At 39.8% G+C, this 14,131-nt stretch overlaps 1 protein-coding gene across 7 annotated transcripts in view; it reads right to left on the bottom strand.

Moving 5' to 3' along the window:
* Window positions 1–14,131, bottom strand: part of NBEA (neurobeachin) — a 752,331-nt gene that overhangs the window by 519,582 nt on the left and 218,618 nt on the right. For all 7 annotated transcript variants that reach the window (XM_077159019.1, XM_077159015.1, XM_077159017.1 and 4 more), the window contains exon 18: window positions 10,686–10,794. In XM_077159019.1, the coding sequence (XP_077015134.1) occupies window positions 10,686–10,794 (109 nt within the window). The remainder of the gene's footprint in view (window positions 1–10,685; window positions 10,795–14,131) is intronic.

Here is a 14,131-nt window from a genome sequence, read left to right as displayed (position 1 = left end):
AATACATATATTGAATAGATGGAAATACTAGTGGTCAATGAGAGGGAGGGATAAGGAGTATGGTATGTATGAGTTTTTTCTTTTTTCTTTTTATTTCTTTTACTGGATGATGCAAATGTTCTAACAATGATCATGGTGATGAATACACAACTGTGTGATGATATTGTGAACCATTGATTGTATACCATGTATGGGATGTTTGTATGTTAAGAATGTATGTGCTTGTGCATTGTTATATAAATAAAAATGAAAAATAATAAAAATAAAAAAGGCAAAACTTGGCCAGAAAAAACAGAAGTACAGAATGTGAAATGAATATCTGAATAAGAATGTATCTAACTTATTTGTCTATAACTTAGAGACAAGTTTTGATTGTTATAAGGTACTTAAGTAAAATCAACAGTTTAAAATAATTTTTGCTCATTGTTATGCCTTCACTGAAAAAAAATTGAAGTAAAAAATACATTGTGCTTTTCTGAAAATTATTTATTAGAGAAGTTGTAGGTTTACAGAAAAGCATTCAGAAAATACAGTATTCACACAGAAAGCCCAGGCAAACACAATGTTCCCTATTATTAACCCTTTGTGTTAGCATGATAGCTTCATTTCAATTCATGAAACAGTATCATTATAATTATAATATTAACTGCAGCTCAGAGTCTACATTACAGTTCACTGTACTATACAGCCCTATGGTTGTTCTGCAAATTTCTGTTCCAGTAATTTACATACAAACTAAAACATCCCCTCTTAGCCACATTTATGTACACAATTCAATGAAATTAGATACATTCACAGTATCGTACTGTACTACCAGGACCACCATCCTTTACCCAACATTTTCATTACCCCAAACAGGAGCTCTATCCCAATCAAACAGAAGTCCCCACTTCCAACCCCACCCCAACCCCTGGTCACTTGTAACCTAGTTTCTTATTCTATTAATTTGCATATTCAATTTCCTCTGAGTGAAAGCATACAACGTTTGCCCTTTTCTGCCTAGGTTTATTTCTATGTTGAGCTCATTTTTGTCTCTGGTGTAAGGCAGAGGTCCACCTTCGTTCTCTTGCATATGGACATCCAGTTTTCCCAGCACCATTTCCTGAAGAGACTATTTTTCTGCATTACGTAGGTTTGGCTCCTGTCAGAAATCAACTGGCTACAGAGAAGAGGATCTGTTTATCAACTCCACTGGTCTGTTTAGATTATTGTGACTTTGTAATATGTTTTTAATCAGGAAGTCTAAGTCCTCCAACTTCGATCTTTTTCAAGATGGCTTTGGCTATTCAGTGCCCTTTCCCTTCCATATAAATTTATGGATGATTGCCTTTTCCACTTACATAAAGAGGCTGCAGGAATGGTAAGCAGGGTTGCCATGGATTTTGTAAGTCACTTTGGGTAAAATTCACATCTTAGCGATATTTCATCTTCAAATGCATAAGCAGAGAATGCCTTTCTCTGATTGCTTTTAGCAATGTTTTGTAAATTTCTGTGCAGGAGTCCTTTACATCTGGTTAAATTTATTCCTAGATATTTGGTTATGTTAGTTGCTAGTTTAAATGGAATTCTTTCTTGATTTCCATTTCAGATTGTTCATTTCTAGCATACAGAAACACTACTGATTCTTGCATACTGGTATTCTAACCCTCTCACCTGCTTTGCTGAATTCACTTATTAGAGTAGCTCTCTTGTGGGTCTTTGGGGATTTTCTGTATGATACAATTATGCCATCTGCAAACAGGGAGAGTTATACGTCTTCCTTTCCAACTGGGATGACTTTCTTTCTCTTGCCTAACTGCTGCGGACAGAACTTCAAGTACACACTGAACATCAATGCTGGTAGTGAACTTTCTTGGTCCTCATCTTAAGGGAAAGCTTTCAGTCTTTTGCCATCAAGTGTGAAGTTAGCTGTGCAATTTTCATATGTGCTTTTTATTATGTTGAAGAACTGTGCTTCTATTCCAAGTTATCTAAGCGTTTTTATCAAAATGGAGTGCTCCATTTTATCAAATGCCTTTTCTGCTTCAACTGAGAAAATCATGGATTCTTTTCCTTCATCTATTAATGTGGTACACTGCGTTAACAGATTTTCTAATACTGATAAATTCCACTTGATCAAGGGTATAATTCTTTTAACATGTTATTGGATTCAGTTCATGCATCTATATTCATAAGACTTATTGCTCTGTAATTTTGATATCTTCACATGGATTTGCTATAGGGGTGATTTGGGACATTTAGAAGGAGTTAAAGAATTCCCCCATTTTAATATTTTTGGAAGAGGCTAAGTAGGATTGTTACTAATCCTAATTGAAATGTTTGGTAAAGTTCAGCAGTGGAGTCACCTGATTCTGAGATCTTCATTGTTGGGAGATTTTTATTTTATCGATTCAGTCTCTTTACTTGTTATTGGTTTGTTTAAGATCCATTTCTTCTTGAGTCAGTATAGGAGTCTTGTGTGTTTTTATGTATTTTACCAATTCGTCTGGGTTATCAGATTTGCTGTGGTATAATTATTCATAGCAATCTATTAAAATATTTTTAATATTTGTGGAGTAGGTAGTTATAATCCCACTTTTCATTTGTGATTTTAGTTATTTGCATCCTCCCTCCCTCCACCCACCCTCTCTATACACACACACACACACACACACACACACACACACACAGTCAGTCAAGCTAACGACTTGTCAATTTTGGGGGGGGTGGGGTGGGTACATGCTCTGGGAATCAAACCCAGGTTTCCTACATGGAAGGCAAGCATTCTTCTACAGATCTGCCAATTTTATTGATTTTTTAAAACAACCATTTCTGGTTTCATTGAATCTTTTTTTATTCTCCATTTCATTTAATCTCCCTTCTAATTTTTGTTTCTTCCTTTCTTCAAATACCTTTGGATTACTTTGCTCTTCTTTTTCAAGATCCTCCGGTATGAGGTTACATTTTGTATTTGAGGTCATTCTTTAAAAGATGTGGGCAGAGTTATAAATTTCCATCTCAGCACTGTTGCTGAAGTTTTGGTATATTGTGTATTCATTTTCGCTTGCCTTGAGATATTTCCTAATTTCCCTTCTGATTTTTTTTTGACCCACTGGTTGTTTAAGAGTGTACTGTTTAATAGCTCACTACTACAGCAAAGGTGATATTTCTAATAACTTTTTACTTGCATTTTGAGAATGCACACAGTTTTAATACTTAATCAAATTGCATTTAAGATACTGTCTAATGTTTAGAGTTCATGTAACTCCGATATATTCATATATTTTTTTCATATTTAGAGTTCAAGAACTCTGATATCTGTAGTTATAGATATTTTTCCTTCCTTGATTTAATTTTAAATTGCTTTATGAAACATATTGTACAAACAGGCCTTACGATGATTACTTATCCATGCCTACGGATAAGCTAACGAGGACATTCATTCTAGGTGGTTTAAGATTTCCATATGTTAACGGTAAAAAATGTGTATCTTCATATTTTCCTGAAATAAGGAAAATATTTAGTAACATAGGCCACTACTATATAGCAATGCAGGTAGGTATTTGTAAGAACTTTCCACTTGACATTTTGAGAACACATTTTTGACAGCTGGTCAAATGTTAGTTTTTAATACTTAGAATTTAAGAACTTTGTTATCTGAATATGTAGATTTTTTCCTTATTATCTTAATTTTAATTTGGTTTATGAAACTTACCAGACAAACACAGGCTTTACAATGATTATATTGACACTTTATTAAAATTTGCCTATGGTGAAGCTAATCAAGATATCCATTTTTGGTGGTTCTAAGTGTACTGTTTGTTTCCTTAAATAAAAAAAATTGTTTTAAAAAAGAGTGTAGTTTAATTTCCAAAAATCTGTCAATTTTCTAGTTCTCCCAGTTATTGATTTCTAGGTTCATTCAGTGCGGCCGGAGAACACACTGTATGACATCACTATTTTTAATTGATTTAGACTTGTTTTATGGCCTAACAGGTGTGTGGTCCAGCCCATGTGCACTAGAGAGGAACATGCACTCTGCTGCTGCGGGGAGAGGCGTCCCACATGTGGCAGTTAGGTCTTTACAGCATCTGTCAAGTCTGCTCTTCTCCTTTCATCATCTGTCTGGATGTTCCGTCCGTTACAGAAAGGGGAGTATAGAAGTCTCCTACATTTAATGTACAGCCTTCTACCTCTCCCTTCACAGCTGTCAATATTTGCATCGTATATTTTGGGGGCTTGACTGTTATACGCATACATATAAACAACTGTTAGGTCTTCTTATTGAATTGGCCCCTTTTCAGCACACAGTTACTTCCTTTGCTCCTCCTAACAGTTTTTTTTTTAATTTAAAGTCAATTTATCTGCCATTATACAATATCCCAGCTACCTTTTGGCTACTATTTGTATAATATATATATATTTACTTATATACTTTCAACCCACTTTTGTCTTTGAATTTAAGGTCAGTCTCCTGCAGACAGCATGCAGTTGGATCATGCTGTTCTACCAATCTCTGCCTTTCGAATGGATAGTTTATCTATTTACATTTAAAGTAAAAGCTGATATTGAAGGACTTTCTTCTGTCATTTGGCTTTTTGGCATTTCTAAATTTTATATCTTTTTGTTCCTCAATTCTTCTGCAAATGCCTAGTTTCATATTTATTTTTTGTTGTGCACTTTTTTGAGTCCCTTCCCATTTCCTTTTGTATATCTTTTTCATAGTAGTTTCTATGTGGTTACTATGGAACTTAAATTTAACATCCTAAATCTACATCAAGTTTGATTTGTTATCAACTTAACTTCACTAGCATACACATACACTGTTCCTCTACCTCTCTGTCTGCTCCATCTTCTTATTTTACTTGTTACAAATTATATCTGTACACATCATTTATCCAAAACCAAAGATTGATCATTACTTTTTATGCATTTGCATTTAGAATGAGTGAAAAATAAAAAATGGAATTACATACCAACAACTATAATAAAATAACACTGGAATTTATGATCACCCATAAAGGTTACCATCTCCGGAAGTCATTCAGTCACATGTCTGAAGAACTCGTTTTTTTTTTTTCTTTTGAACTTTTTTTATCGTATAGTATAATATATATACAAAGCAAAGAAATAAAAGAGCAATAGTTTTCAAAACACTTTTCAAAAAGTGGTTACAGGACAGATCCCAGAGTTTGTCATGGGCTCCCATACGACACTCTCGTATTTTGCCTTCTGAAGAACTCCTTGTAACACAGGTTGTAGGCAGTATCTAGTGGTAATGAACTCCTTTTACCTCTGGTTTATCTGAGGCTGTTTAATCTTTCCTGTATTTTTGAAAGACAGCTGGATATAATATTCTTGTTTGGCGATTATTTTCTGCCAGCACTTTAAATATTTCACCCCATTGCCTTCTCACCCCCAGGGTTTGAGTTTCTGATGAAAACATCAGCACTTAATCTTATGGAGACTCCCTCATACATAACATGTTGCTTTTCTCTTGCAGCTTTCAGAACTCCTTCCTTATCCTTGGCATTCAAAAGCTGACTATCGTGTGTCTGGTCATGGTTCTCTTCTAATTTACCATCTTCGGAGTTTCTGGAACTCTTGAATGAGCACAGTCATGGAATTCTTTACATTTGGAAAGCTTTCTGTAATCATTTCTTCAAATATTCCTTCTGTTCCTTTCTCTTTCTCCTTCTTGATTCTACTAATGTGTATATTGGTACACTTGTTCTCCCACAGATCTCTTGATCCTTGTTGACTTTCTCCCTTTTTTTTTTTCCCACTCCTCAGCCTGAATCATTTCAATTTTCTTATCTTCAAATGTACTAATTCTTTCTTCTGCCAGGTGCATCTACTGTGTTGAAACCCTGTAGAATATTTTTCATTTCAGTCATTGTGGTCTTCTACTCCAGAACTTCTTTGGCCCCACTTAAAAATTTAAATCTTTTTCTTAAAATTCTCATATTGTTCATTTACTGTTTTCCTGATATCCTTTAGTTCTTTGTTTCCCTTTAATCTCCTTAAGCACAGTGAGGATCAATTTTTTGAAGTATTTCTTCAATACATCCACAGACTGGTGTTCTCTCTTGATCATTTCTGGGTTTTTATCTTGTTCCCTTGGATAGGGCAACATTTTCTGCTGGTTTGCCTGTTTGCAATCTTTTGTTGCATATTGTACATTTTAATATTTTAAACTGTTAACTCTGGGATTCAGTTCCTCAGCTATCTGTCCCATAAGTCGGTATTTGGCTTTTGATATGACAGAGATTTCCCTGAATGACAGGAACAAATAAAAACAATCCCCTTTCACAGTCACTGCAGATCGGCAGCACAGGCTGGCACTCTCCTCCCGCCTCCAGCCTTCCTATGGACACAAGTCCAAGGTGAACGGGAATTGCGTCTTGAGCCTGAGCCTTGTCCCTGGGATCATGCTTGCTTCTGGTCCTAGAAATGCCCCATTCTCAGGAATTCAAATGCACCCTTCTAGTCCCTACAAATACACTTTCTCCCTATCCCAAATCCTCTGTTGCTTGACTTAAAGCAGGCAATCCTTTCCTTAAGGCTGCTTTGACTTAATTGCTTCTTATATTGCTTTAGCTGTCTGAAAGCCACTTCTGCCTGCTGGGCAAGTTTCATGGGAGAGCGCTCAATCTGAGTCTCCTGATTCAGCTTCTCACGCTGCCACCCCACAGACGGCACTGACAAGCAGACACCACACTCAGGGTACGACAGCTACTCCGCCTTCTCAAGAACAGGGCCAGGGACCCACCACGGGAGCGCAGGCTGGCTCCAGAACAAGCCAGGGAGGTGTGCCTAAGGGGCTAGAAGAGACCTCGAGCTTCTTCTAGTGCTTTTCAAAGCTGTATTTTCTTGATTTAGTCTTCAACCAGTTAGTGAAATCCCTTAACTGTCTACAGACCTCTGCAGAAGATGATTTGGCCAGTTTTTGCTAGTTTTCTTTTTTTCTAAAGATTTCTATGGGGGAATGGCACCCTTGATGTCTTAGGCTATCTATCATCTGAATCAACAAGGATGCCCTCACTTTTTTCCCACTTTTTTTTTCTTTTTTTAATCAGTTAATTATTGCTGTAAGAAACTGAGCTCTTCAGTTTATAAGATCCCACTTGGCTATCTCTGTGTATACATTGTGTTTACCAGAATTATAGTAACAGTATATAAAGATTAATAACAAACCCAAACCTATAAAGTGAAAGTAATGTCACAATATTTACTAAAATAATTCATAAGGTATCATTGTTGAGATCTTCAAGTTTATTAAACATAAAAAGCTGGTTGTTTTGTCTTTAGAAGATAAATTCGAAAATCTAACACATAATTCTTAAGTATATTAGGAAATGTTACAAATCACTCACAAAGGAAAATATAATTATCCATAATTTAGAGATGATGTAATAGGGTAAAAATAAAGTAAATGAAATGAAGGATGTAAATTTTGCAAATACTGCGATTCTCAAAAAGTATCTGTATATAAAATGGCTTTAAGTTCAAAGAGGCATTTCATAGCGCCAACTCATTTCCTTGTAAATCATCTACAGAATGAATTTATCTCAGAAAACTAAGAGACAAGGACATTTTATTAACGTAATTTTTTTAGTTAAGGTAATTAAGGTAATTGTTACATTTTATATTCATACAAAGTTTTTAGACTTCCTGCTAAAAGTCTAACTTTATTATTTAATATTTATTGTTTACTGTTATTATAGGCATCTTAACAGGCTTAGTTTTAAAGATCATATCACATAGTCCTTGTCATAGCAGAACTTATATTTGAGCCTTTACAACTTTGGTAATTTAAGAAAGAAAGGAATGAGCTCTATTCAGAGAATGCAAGAGTATACTGAGAAAAGCTCTGGACAGAAAAGCAGACTTAGATGTGAAGGAAAGTGTTTCAGAAAAGCAGCAGCATGCCTGAAACCACAGCTGTCTGCAGATGGCAAGTCTGATAGGACTGACAACGAGGGCACAGCGAGTAGGTACCAGATGATGAGCCTACGGGGTGGGTGGGGTCCGACCCCATGGAAGCGCTCCTATTCTGACTTTACTCTATTAAGAGAATGGAGTAAACACACACTTTAAGCAATGAGGTTTGTGGTTATTATGTAACATCAGTGACTGCATGGTTAATGGGTTAGAAGGCAGCAATTCTGGAGGTGGGGTGGTAAGACCAGAGACACACAGCAGTCTAAGTGAGCGGTGAGGAAGACACAGCTGGGGCAAGGACAGCCAGATCAACACAAGAAGTGCTACCCAGTAGGAGTGGGCAGAGCATGGTCCCCTCCCGGATGCAGGATGCGAGGGAGAGAAAGAACTGAGGACGACCTGTTGTTCGGGCGAAGTGAGTGCACCACAGTGCTGAGACAGGGCTCAGTCAGGAAAGAACACGCACAAAACCACTCCAGGAGATGCAGTTCTCACAGGGAGCAACGGCCCACCCATTACGGCGTCGATGGCACTCGCTGGGTTCTGCAATCCTCAGCATGCCAAGCCTGCCCCGGGGAAGGGGTCAGCACTGCGGATGAGCCACTCATTCTGGTTGGCCATGTAGGTGACAGCAGCAATCAGTACCAACCGAGCTAGGAGGGGAGGTGATGCCAGATGGAGACATTTAATTCCTCAGCATGGGGGTCGTGATAAAGCTCTGCGGGGACAAGCTCCCCCAGGGCAGGAGGGAGAGTGAGGGAGAGCCGCAGCTCGCAATGAGCAGCTTTCCGGGACGGGCTCTGGGCCTCTCATGCACAGACGGTGAGACGGCCACATCTGCTGAGGTGTAATCCGGACAAAGCACTGTTATGACCCATGAAGAGAAAGAATACCTACAAAGACCTACCTGAGTGATGCCCAGAACCTGGACAGGTGCGTTGGGAGTCAGACATCACAGTCCCACTGTAATACTTCTGCAGTAACAAAATAATCCACACTCCACTATGAGCAGAAAATGTGGTATTCAGAGATCACTTTTCTATCCTCGCTCTGCCCAGTATGCCCTGGGGAGTATGTGAACTGTGTCCACATAAAGGACACGCTCAAGTCCGAATGCGGGCACCTGTGAACGTCACCTTCCCTGGAAGCGGGTCTTTGTGAATGTGATTAAGATGAGACCACACTGGGGCATGGTGGCCCCTAGACCCAGCAGCTGCTGCCCTTCTAAGAGAGAGAAGAGGAAGCCTTGGACACAGAGGTGCAGAGGAGACACCCAAGGAAGAGGAACCCGTGGCCATGGAGGGCGCCAGGCGAGGCAGAACAGACTGCTCCCCAGAACCTTAGTGGTGCACGGCCCCAACAGCACACCGATCTGCAGCGTGAGTGAACCTCTGCTCCAGTCATCCTTAAAGCAGCCCGAATGAAACCAAGACAAGTATTAATTAAAGAAAACTGCTTCAGCAATGCACAGCATGCGACGCGACGCCGGGTCATATTTGACGTGGCTGTGACTCGCAGTCGCTGCCGCGATGCGCCATGCCCTGGCAGCCCAGGCGCAGCTCTAACAACACATGCCGGGTGTGCGTGGCCGGGCTCCAATAAACTGCATTCATGGCGGCTGCAATCTGAGTTCGCATATTTCACATCATGAAATATTATTTTGCCCTTGATTGTCCTCAACCATTTAAAAGTATAAAGATCATTCTGGGCTCACAGGCTGCACAAAAACAGGCAGGGAGTCCTCGCACAAGAGCAGAAAAACAGGGCCAGTCCAGGCTGGCTACAGGAAGGCAGAGTTATGTAACTTCAAGGGAACATTCCTAAGACTTCAGCATGTAAAACTGCGAGCAGCTGGCCTGTGCAGCGGTGTGCCCGCTCACAGACAGTCCTGAGGCCAAGACAGACTCACCCATGGGGTGCTGGAGGAGAACCCCACCTCTCAAACAAGTCAAGGAGTCTTTTGCAGTAATGTTCAGATTCTGGCTGATGATAACTCGGAACATTAACTATACAAATACTAGAGTGTTATAAATATAAAATAACAGTCTGAAATCCTCTAATACCAATACTCAATTGTAGGTGCGGCAGGGCTCTCACCCACAGGCAGCCCCGGGGGGGCACCCGCCACATGCCCACTACCAGCAGCCCCACCCCTGTGCCACCATCCGATGAGTCGTGTGTGAACCAAGGATCATGCTGCTAATTCCCAAAACTACTGATACCAGTTGTAATCACATATTTTAAATATTTCAATGATTAATAAAACATTCATATGAAAAGTAAAAGGTTTACTGATTGATTCTGTGGAAACTACATAGAATACTTCGGAAAAACACCGTAACAGTCAGTAAATAAAACAACCACTATTAAATTGGGTAAGGAAAAGAAAACTGCCAGAGAATGGAAAACTATAAAATCTGAAAAGGTGATCACTTATGTCGGTGCTAGCGTTTTAAATCCTGCTGCACATGAGAGAGCGCGAAGGAGGAGAGAGAAGCCAGCATGAACAGACAAAGGGCATGGTTTACGGAAGAAAACCTGCACGGAGTCGGCCACCCCACACTCAGAGGAAAAGCCCTGGGCCACGTCGAAAGGCTGGCAAATAACTGTACATGGATGTGCTTCAGACTGAAATGGAAAACTACGGGTACATGCTCATCATTTTTAAAAAATGATTCCCATTTTTTTAGATTAACAGCCAACTACTAATCCCAATCTCAGAGATTAAGAGGCTTCCCAGTTCTCACCAGACCCGCTTTTACCTCGTAAAGTGTGTTGTATGTGGTGACAGTCACAGTGTTTGTGTGCAACATCAGCCTTTCTCCAAGAAGAGTGAAAAGACTGTGGGTGTGCATGATTTCAACTTTTCTCCTGGAGAGAAGGGGGAAAAACACGGAACACATTGGATTTTCTGATCACATGACATCTGAGTAAGAAAGCACATTCTATAAGCAGTTACAGAATCATATCTACAAAAAGAAACAGTTTGTAGCACAGCTGTCTTCTGATGTTCCAAGACGACATTTTCAACAGTTTTCAAAATATCTCTGCAAACCAAAACGTGAAATATACAAATTATAAACCATTATAGAAATTCTGACAGCTATTGATTTAAAATTCCTAATAACTATTTAGCTACTATTTTTATTGGGTTAAAACTTCCGTTTTCTTCTAACACGTTGATCGTGGAATTTTCCAAATATTTCTGCCGAAGTTTGTAGTCTATCAAATAGTCTGTGACAAACCTTAAGCTAGAGCTTAAAATTAGGGTAAAAAGTGAGTATTCTATGCTGGAGATGAGCTCACAAAGCAAACCGTTCACACAGGGGAAGGGGGCCAATTACTGCTTCTATTTGTGACCTGCCAAAGGGCGTTCAAAAACACAAAATCTTTCTACTTACTGTTCACTGTTTCCAACCACACCCCAGAACAGGGTAAGCGTTTTTAATTAAAGGCATCGTGGAGCACATGATGCTGGAAGGTAATTACGAGAGGAACTTTGCTCATGTCACTGCCTTAGAAATTCAACACCGGCTCTTCTTGGCTCCCAACCATTGGTGCTTATTTCATCCTTTTATTTTTTATTTCTCCCTACTTGTTTGGAAGTGTCTGCTGTGACCCAGCAGGTTTGTCAACAAGGCCTCTGGCCTGAGTCCACAGCTTGCTCGGCTCCCAGCTCCCCTACGTCCAGGTGCCACCCCCCACGCTCCAGCCACAGAATGGGAAGCCACAGGCTGCCCAGGCCAGGGTACTGGGGCCTGTCACCCAGGCTGCCCCTGGAAATATCCGGAAAGTAATTTGGAAGGTGAGCAGCACAGCTGCCTTGATCAAAGTCAGGGGGTGGGGGAGAGTCCAGGCCTTTAGGAGAGTCACCTGCTGAGGAATCTGCACTTGGGCTCTAACCGAACATAAAGGAAACTGCTATTTTGATAAGTGACTGAAATGTCCTTAATTGTTTCCACTGCTATTGCTGCCTTAATTAATATAGAAATCAGATAACGAATCAATTATGTGAGCATCACTCACCTGGACATCCTCTCTTCTAACGCCAGCCTCGGCGCTCCACACGCCAGGAGAGACTCAGGACAGCTGGCCCCTCACCACTCCTCAGTCCAAGGAGATAAAGGGCAAAATCATCTACACCCAAGAGGAAGCCAAGACATTTGTCTTGTGGCCTTGTTTGCAAACTACTAAACCAAGACTGAAAATGGCCAACTGCCCACTGCAGAAAACAGGACTACTGGCTCTTACGGAGGTGAAGGCTTGAGTCTCTTCCCACTCAAGCCGCCCCCAGGGAGAGAAGCCTGAGCTCTTGTCCGTGCTCGGTGTGAACAATGCAAAGCCCTGCTCTGCTGGCTGCTGACCATTCACAGCTGGTCAGAGCTTGCGAACCAGCCTCCTGTCACAGCCTCCGCAACTGCGACTGCAACTCAAGAGCCACATGGCCTCCTGAGGAGGGCTCTAAGGGAAGAGTCTCTAGGGGTGCCAGCTCGAGGCTGGAGGTGAATCTTGTGCACAAATGAGGTGTGCAGCAGGCCAAGTCTGCTCTGCAGTTTCCTCGTAACAATGTGAGCGGTCAGTTCTGCTGCCCTGTAGCCAACAGGCAGCCAGCGGCCTCAGGCCCTCATCCTGCTACCTGTGGGCCCTCCAGTGGAATAGCAGGTGCTATGGATTCGGTCAGGACAGGCTTTGGGAGGACAATTACTAGATAAACCAGCATCTGAAACCTACTTACCTTGAAGACAAAACAGACTTCAGCCTTGGGGTCTGTCTGCCTCACCTTTCTCCACCAGTGGGGGCCCTCAGTGGAGTCTGAGCATTTGTGTTTAAAGAGTCACAGTCTAATCTCACCCAAATTTCAGATATCATATTTATTAACTTACTAAACATCCCATTGAAAACATATCACAATTTGCTTCTTCAAAAGGCAAACATGCATTTGTTTTTTCTGATGATCAAAGCAATACTTCTTACAACAAATTAAGAAAACACATGGAAATAGAAAAAGAGAAAGAAAACTATAATCCCATACCCCACAGATGACTAGAACAAACATCAGTTTATATTCTTCCAGGGTAATTACTATGCAGACACATGCATATATCAGGTACAGATTACATCAATGATGTGGAAATTGTTTTGTACTAGACATAATTGCTTACTTTATATCCAACAATATATACTGATTTTTCCATGTCATATAATTGAAGAATGTCACATACTTAAACTTTTCACTACTATTGGGCCATTAAGTTCATGGCCGATATTTTTCTATTACACGCAAAATTTTACCCTTTTGCATAAATCTTTGAGTATATCTATGATTATTTCCTTAGCATAAATTCTTATAGCTAAAATAACTTGGTTAAAAGCTTTTGGGGTGAGGACAGGCCACAATGGCTCAGCAAGCAGAGTTCTCTCCTGCCATGCCAGAGACCTGGGTTTGATTCCTGGTGCCTGCCCATGCAATAAAAAAATATATGTATATAAAAAAAAGCTTTTGGGGTGGGCCATGGTGGTGATTGGGCAGACTATGGTGACTCAGTGGCAGAGTTCTCACCTGCCATGCCAGAGACCCAGGCTCGATTCCCGGTGCCTGCCCATGCAAAAAAAAAAAAAAAGCTTTTGAATTTAAATTTATGAGATTCTGATAAAATGACATCTGAAAATATGTACATTCATAACTTCACCACCAAGGATAAATGCAGTTTCCTGCAGAACCACCTCCTCTATAGAGTAACAAAATTTGTCAATTTGATGTTCAAAAAAATGCATTTTAATTTTAACTTGCAACAAACATGGATACATTTTCACACATTTTTGACAACTTATACTGCTTCCAAGAACTGCCTGATACCATGCTCTGACCATTTTTCTCTAGATGTGCTTTTCTTTTTATAAGAACCCTGATAATATTAAGGAAAATAAACTCTTTATCAAATAAATAACTGGCAAACAATTTCTGCAATTTGAAAAATACATACATACATATATATATAAATAAATTATATATATATATATATAATTGCATAGAGAAGGCTTCGTTCCTCAACAAAACCTACAAAGTTTAACCTTGTCATCTGTTTACTTGGCATTAATTTTAGAAAAACTATTTTCATTTTGAATCAGTTAACATTTACATATTCTTTTTCCTAAATCATATTTCACAATGACTACTTAAGTGGTTTGTCATACAATATAGAAATTC

Source organism: Tamandua tetradactyla, chromosome 4, assembly GCF_023851605.1.
Source record: "Tamandua tetradactyla isolate mTamTet1 chromosome 4, mTamTet1.pri, whole genome shotgun sequence".
NCBI classification, from domain to species: Eukaryota; Metazoa; Chordata; class Mammalia; order Pilosa; family Myrmecophagidae; genus Tamandua; species Tamandua tetradactyla.
The sequence above is the reverse complement of the archived record's forward strand: the minus strand, read 5'-3'. Positions and strand labels throughout refer to the sequence as shown.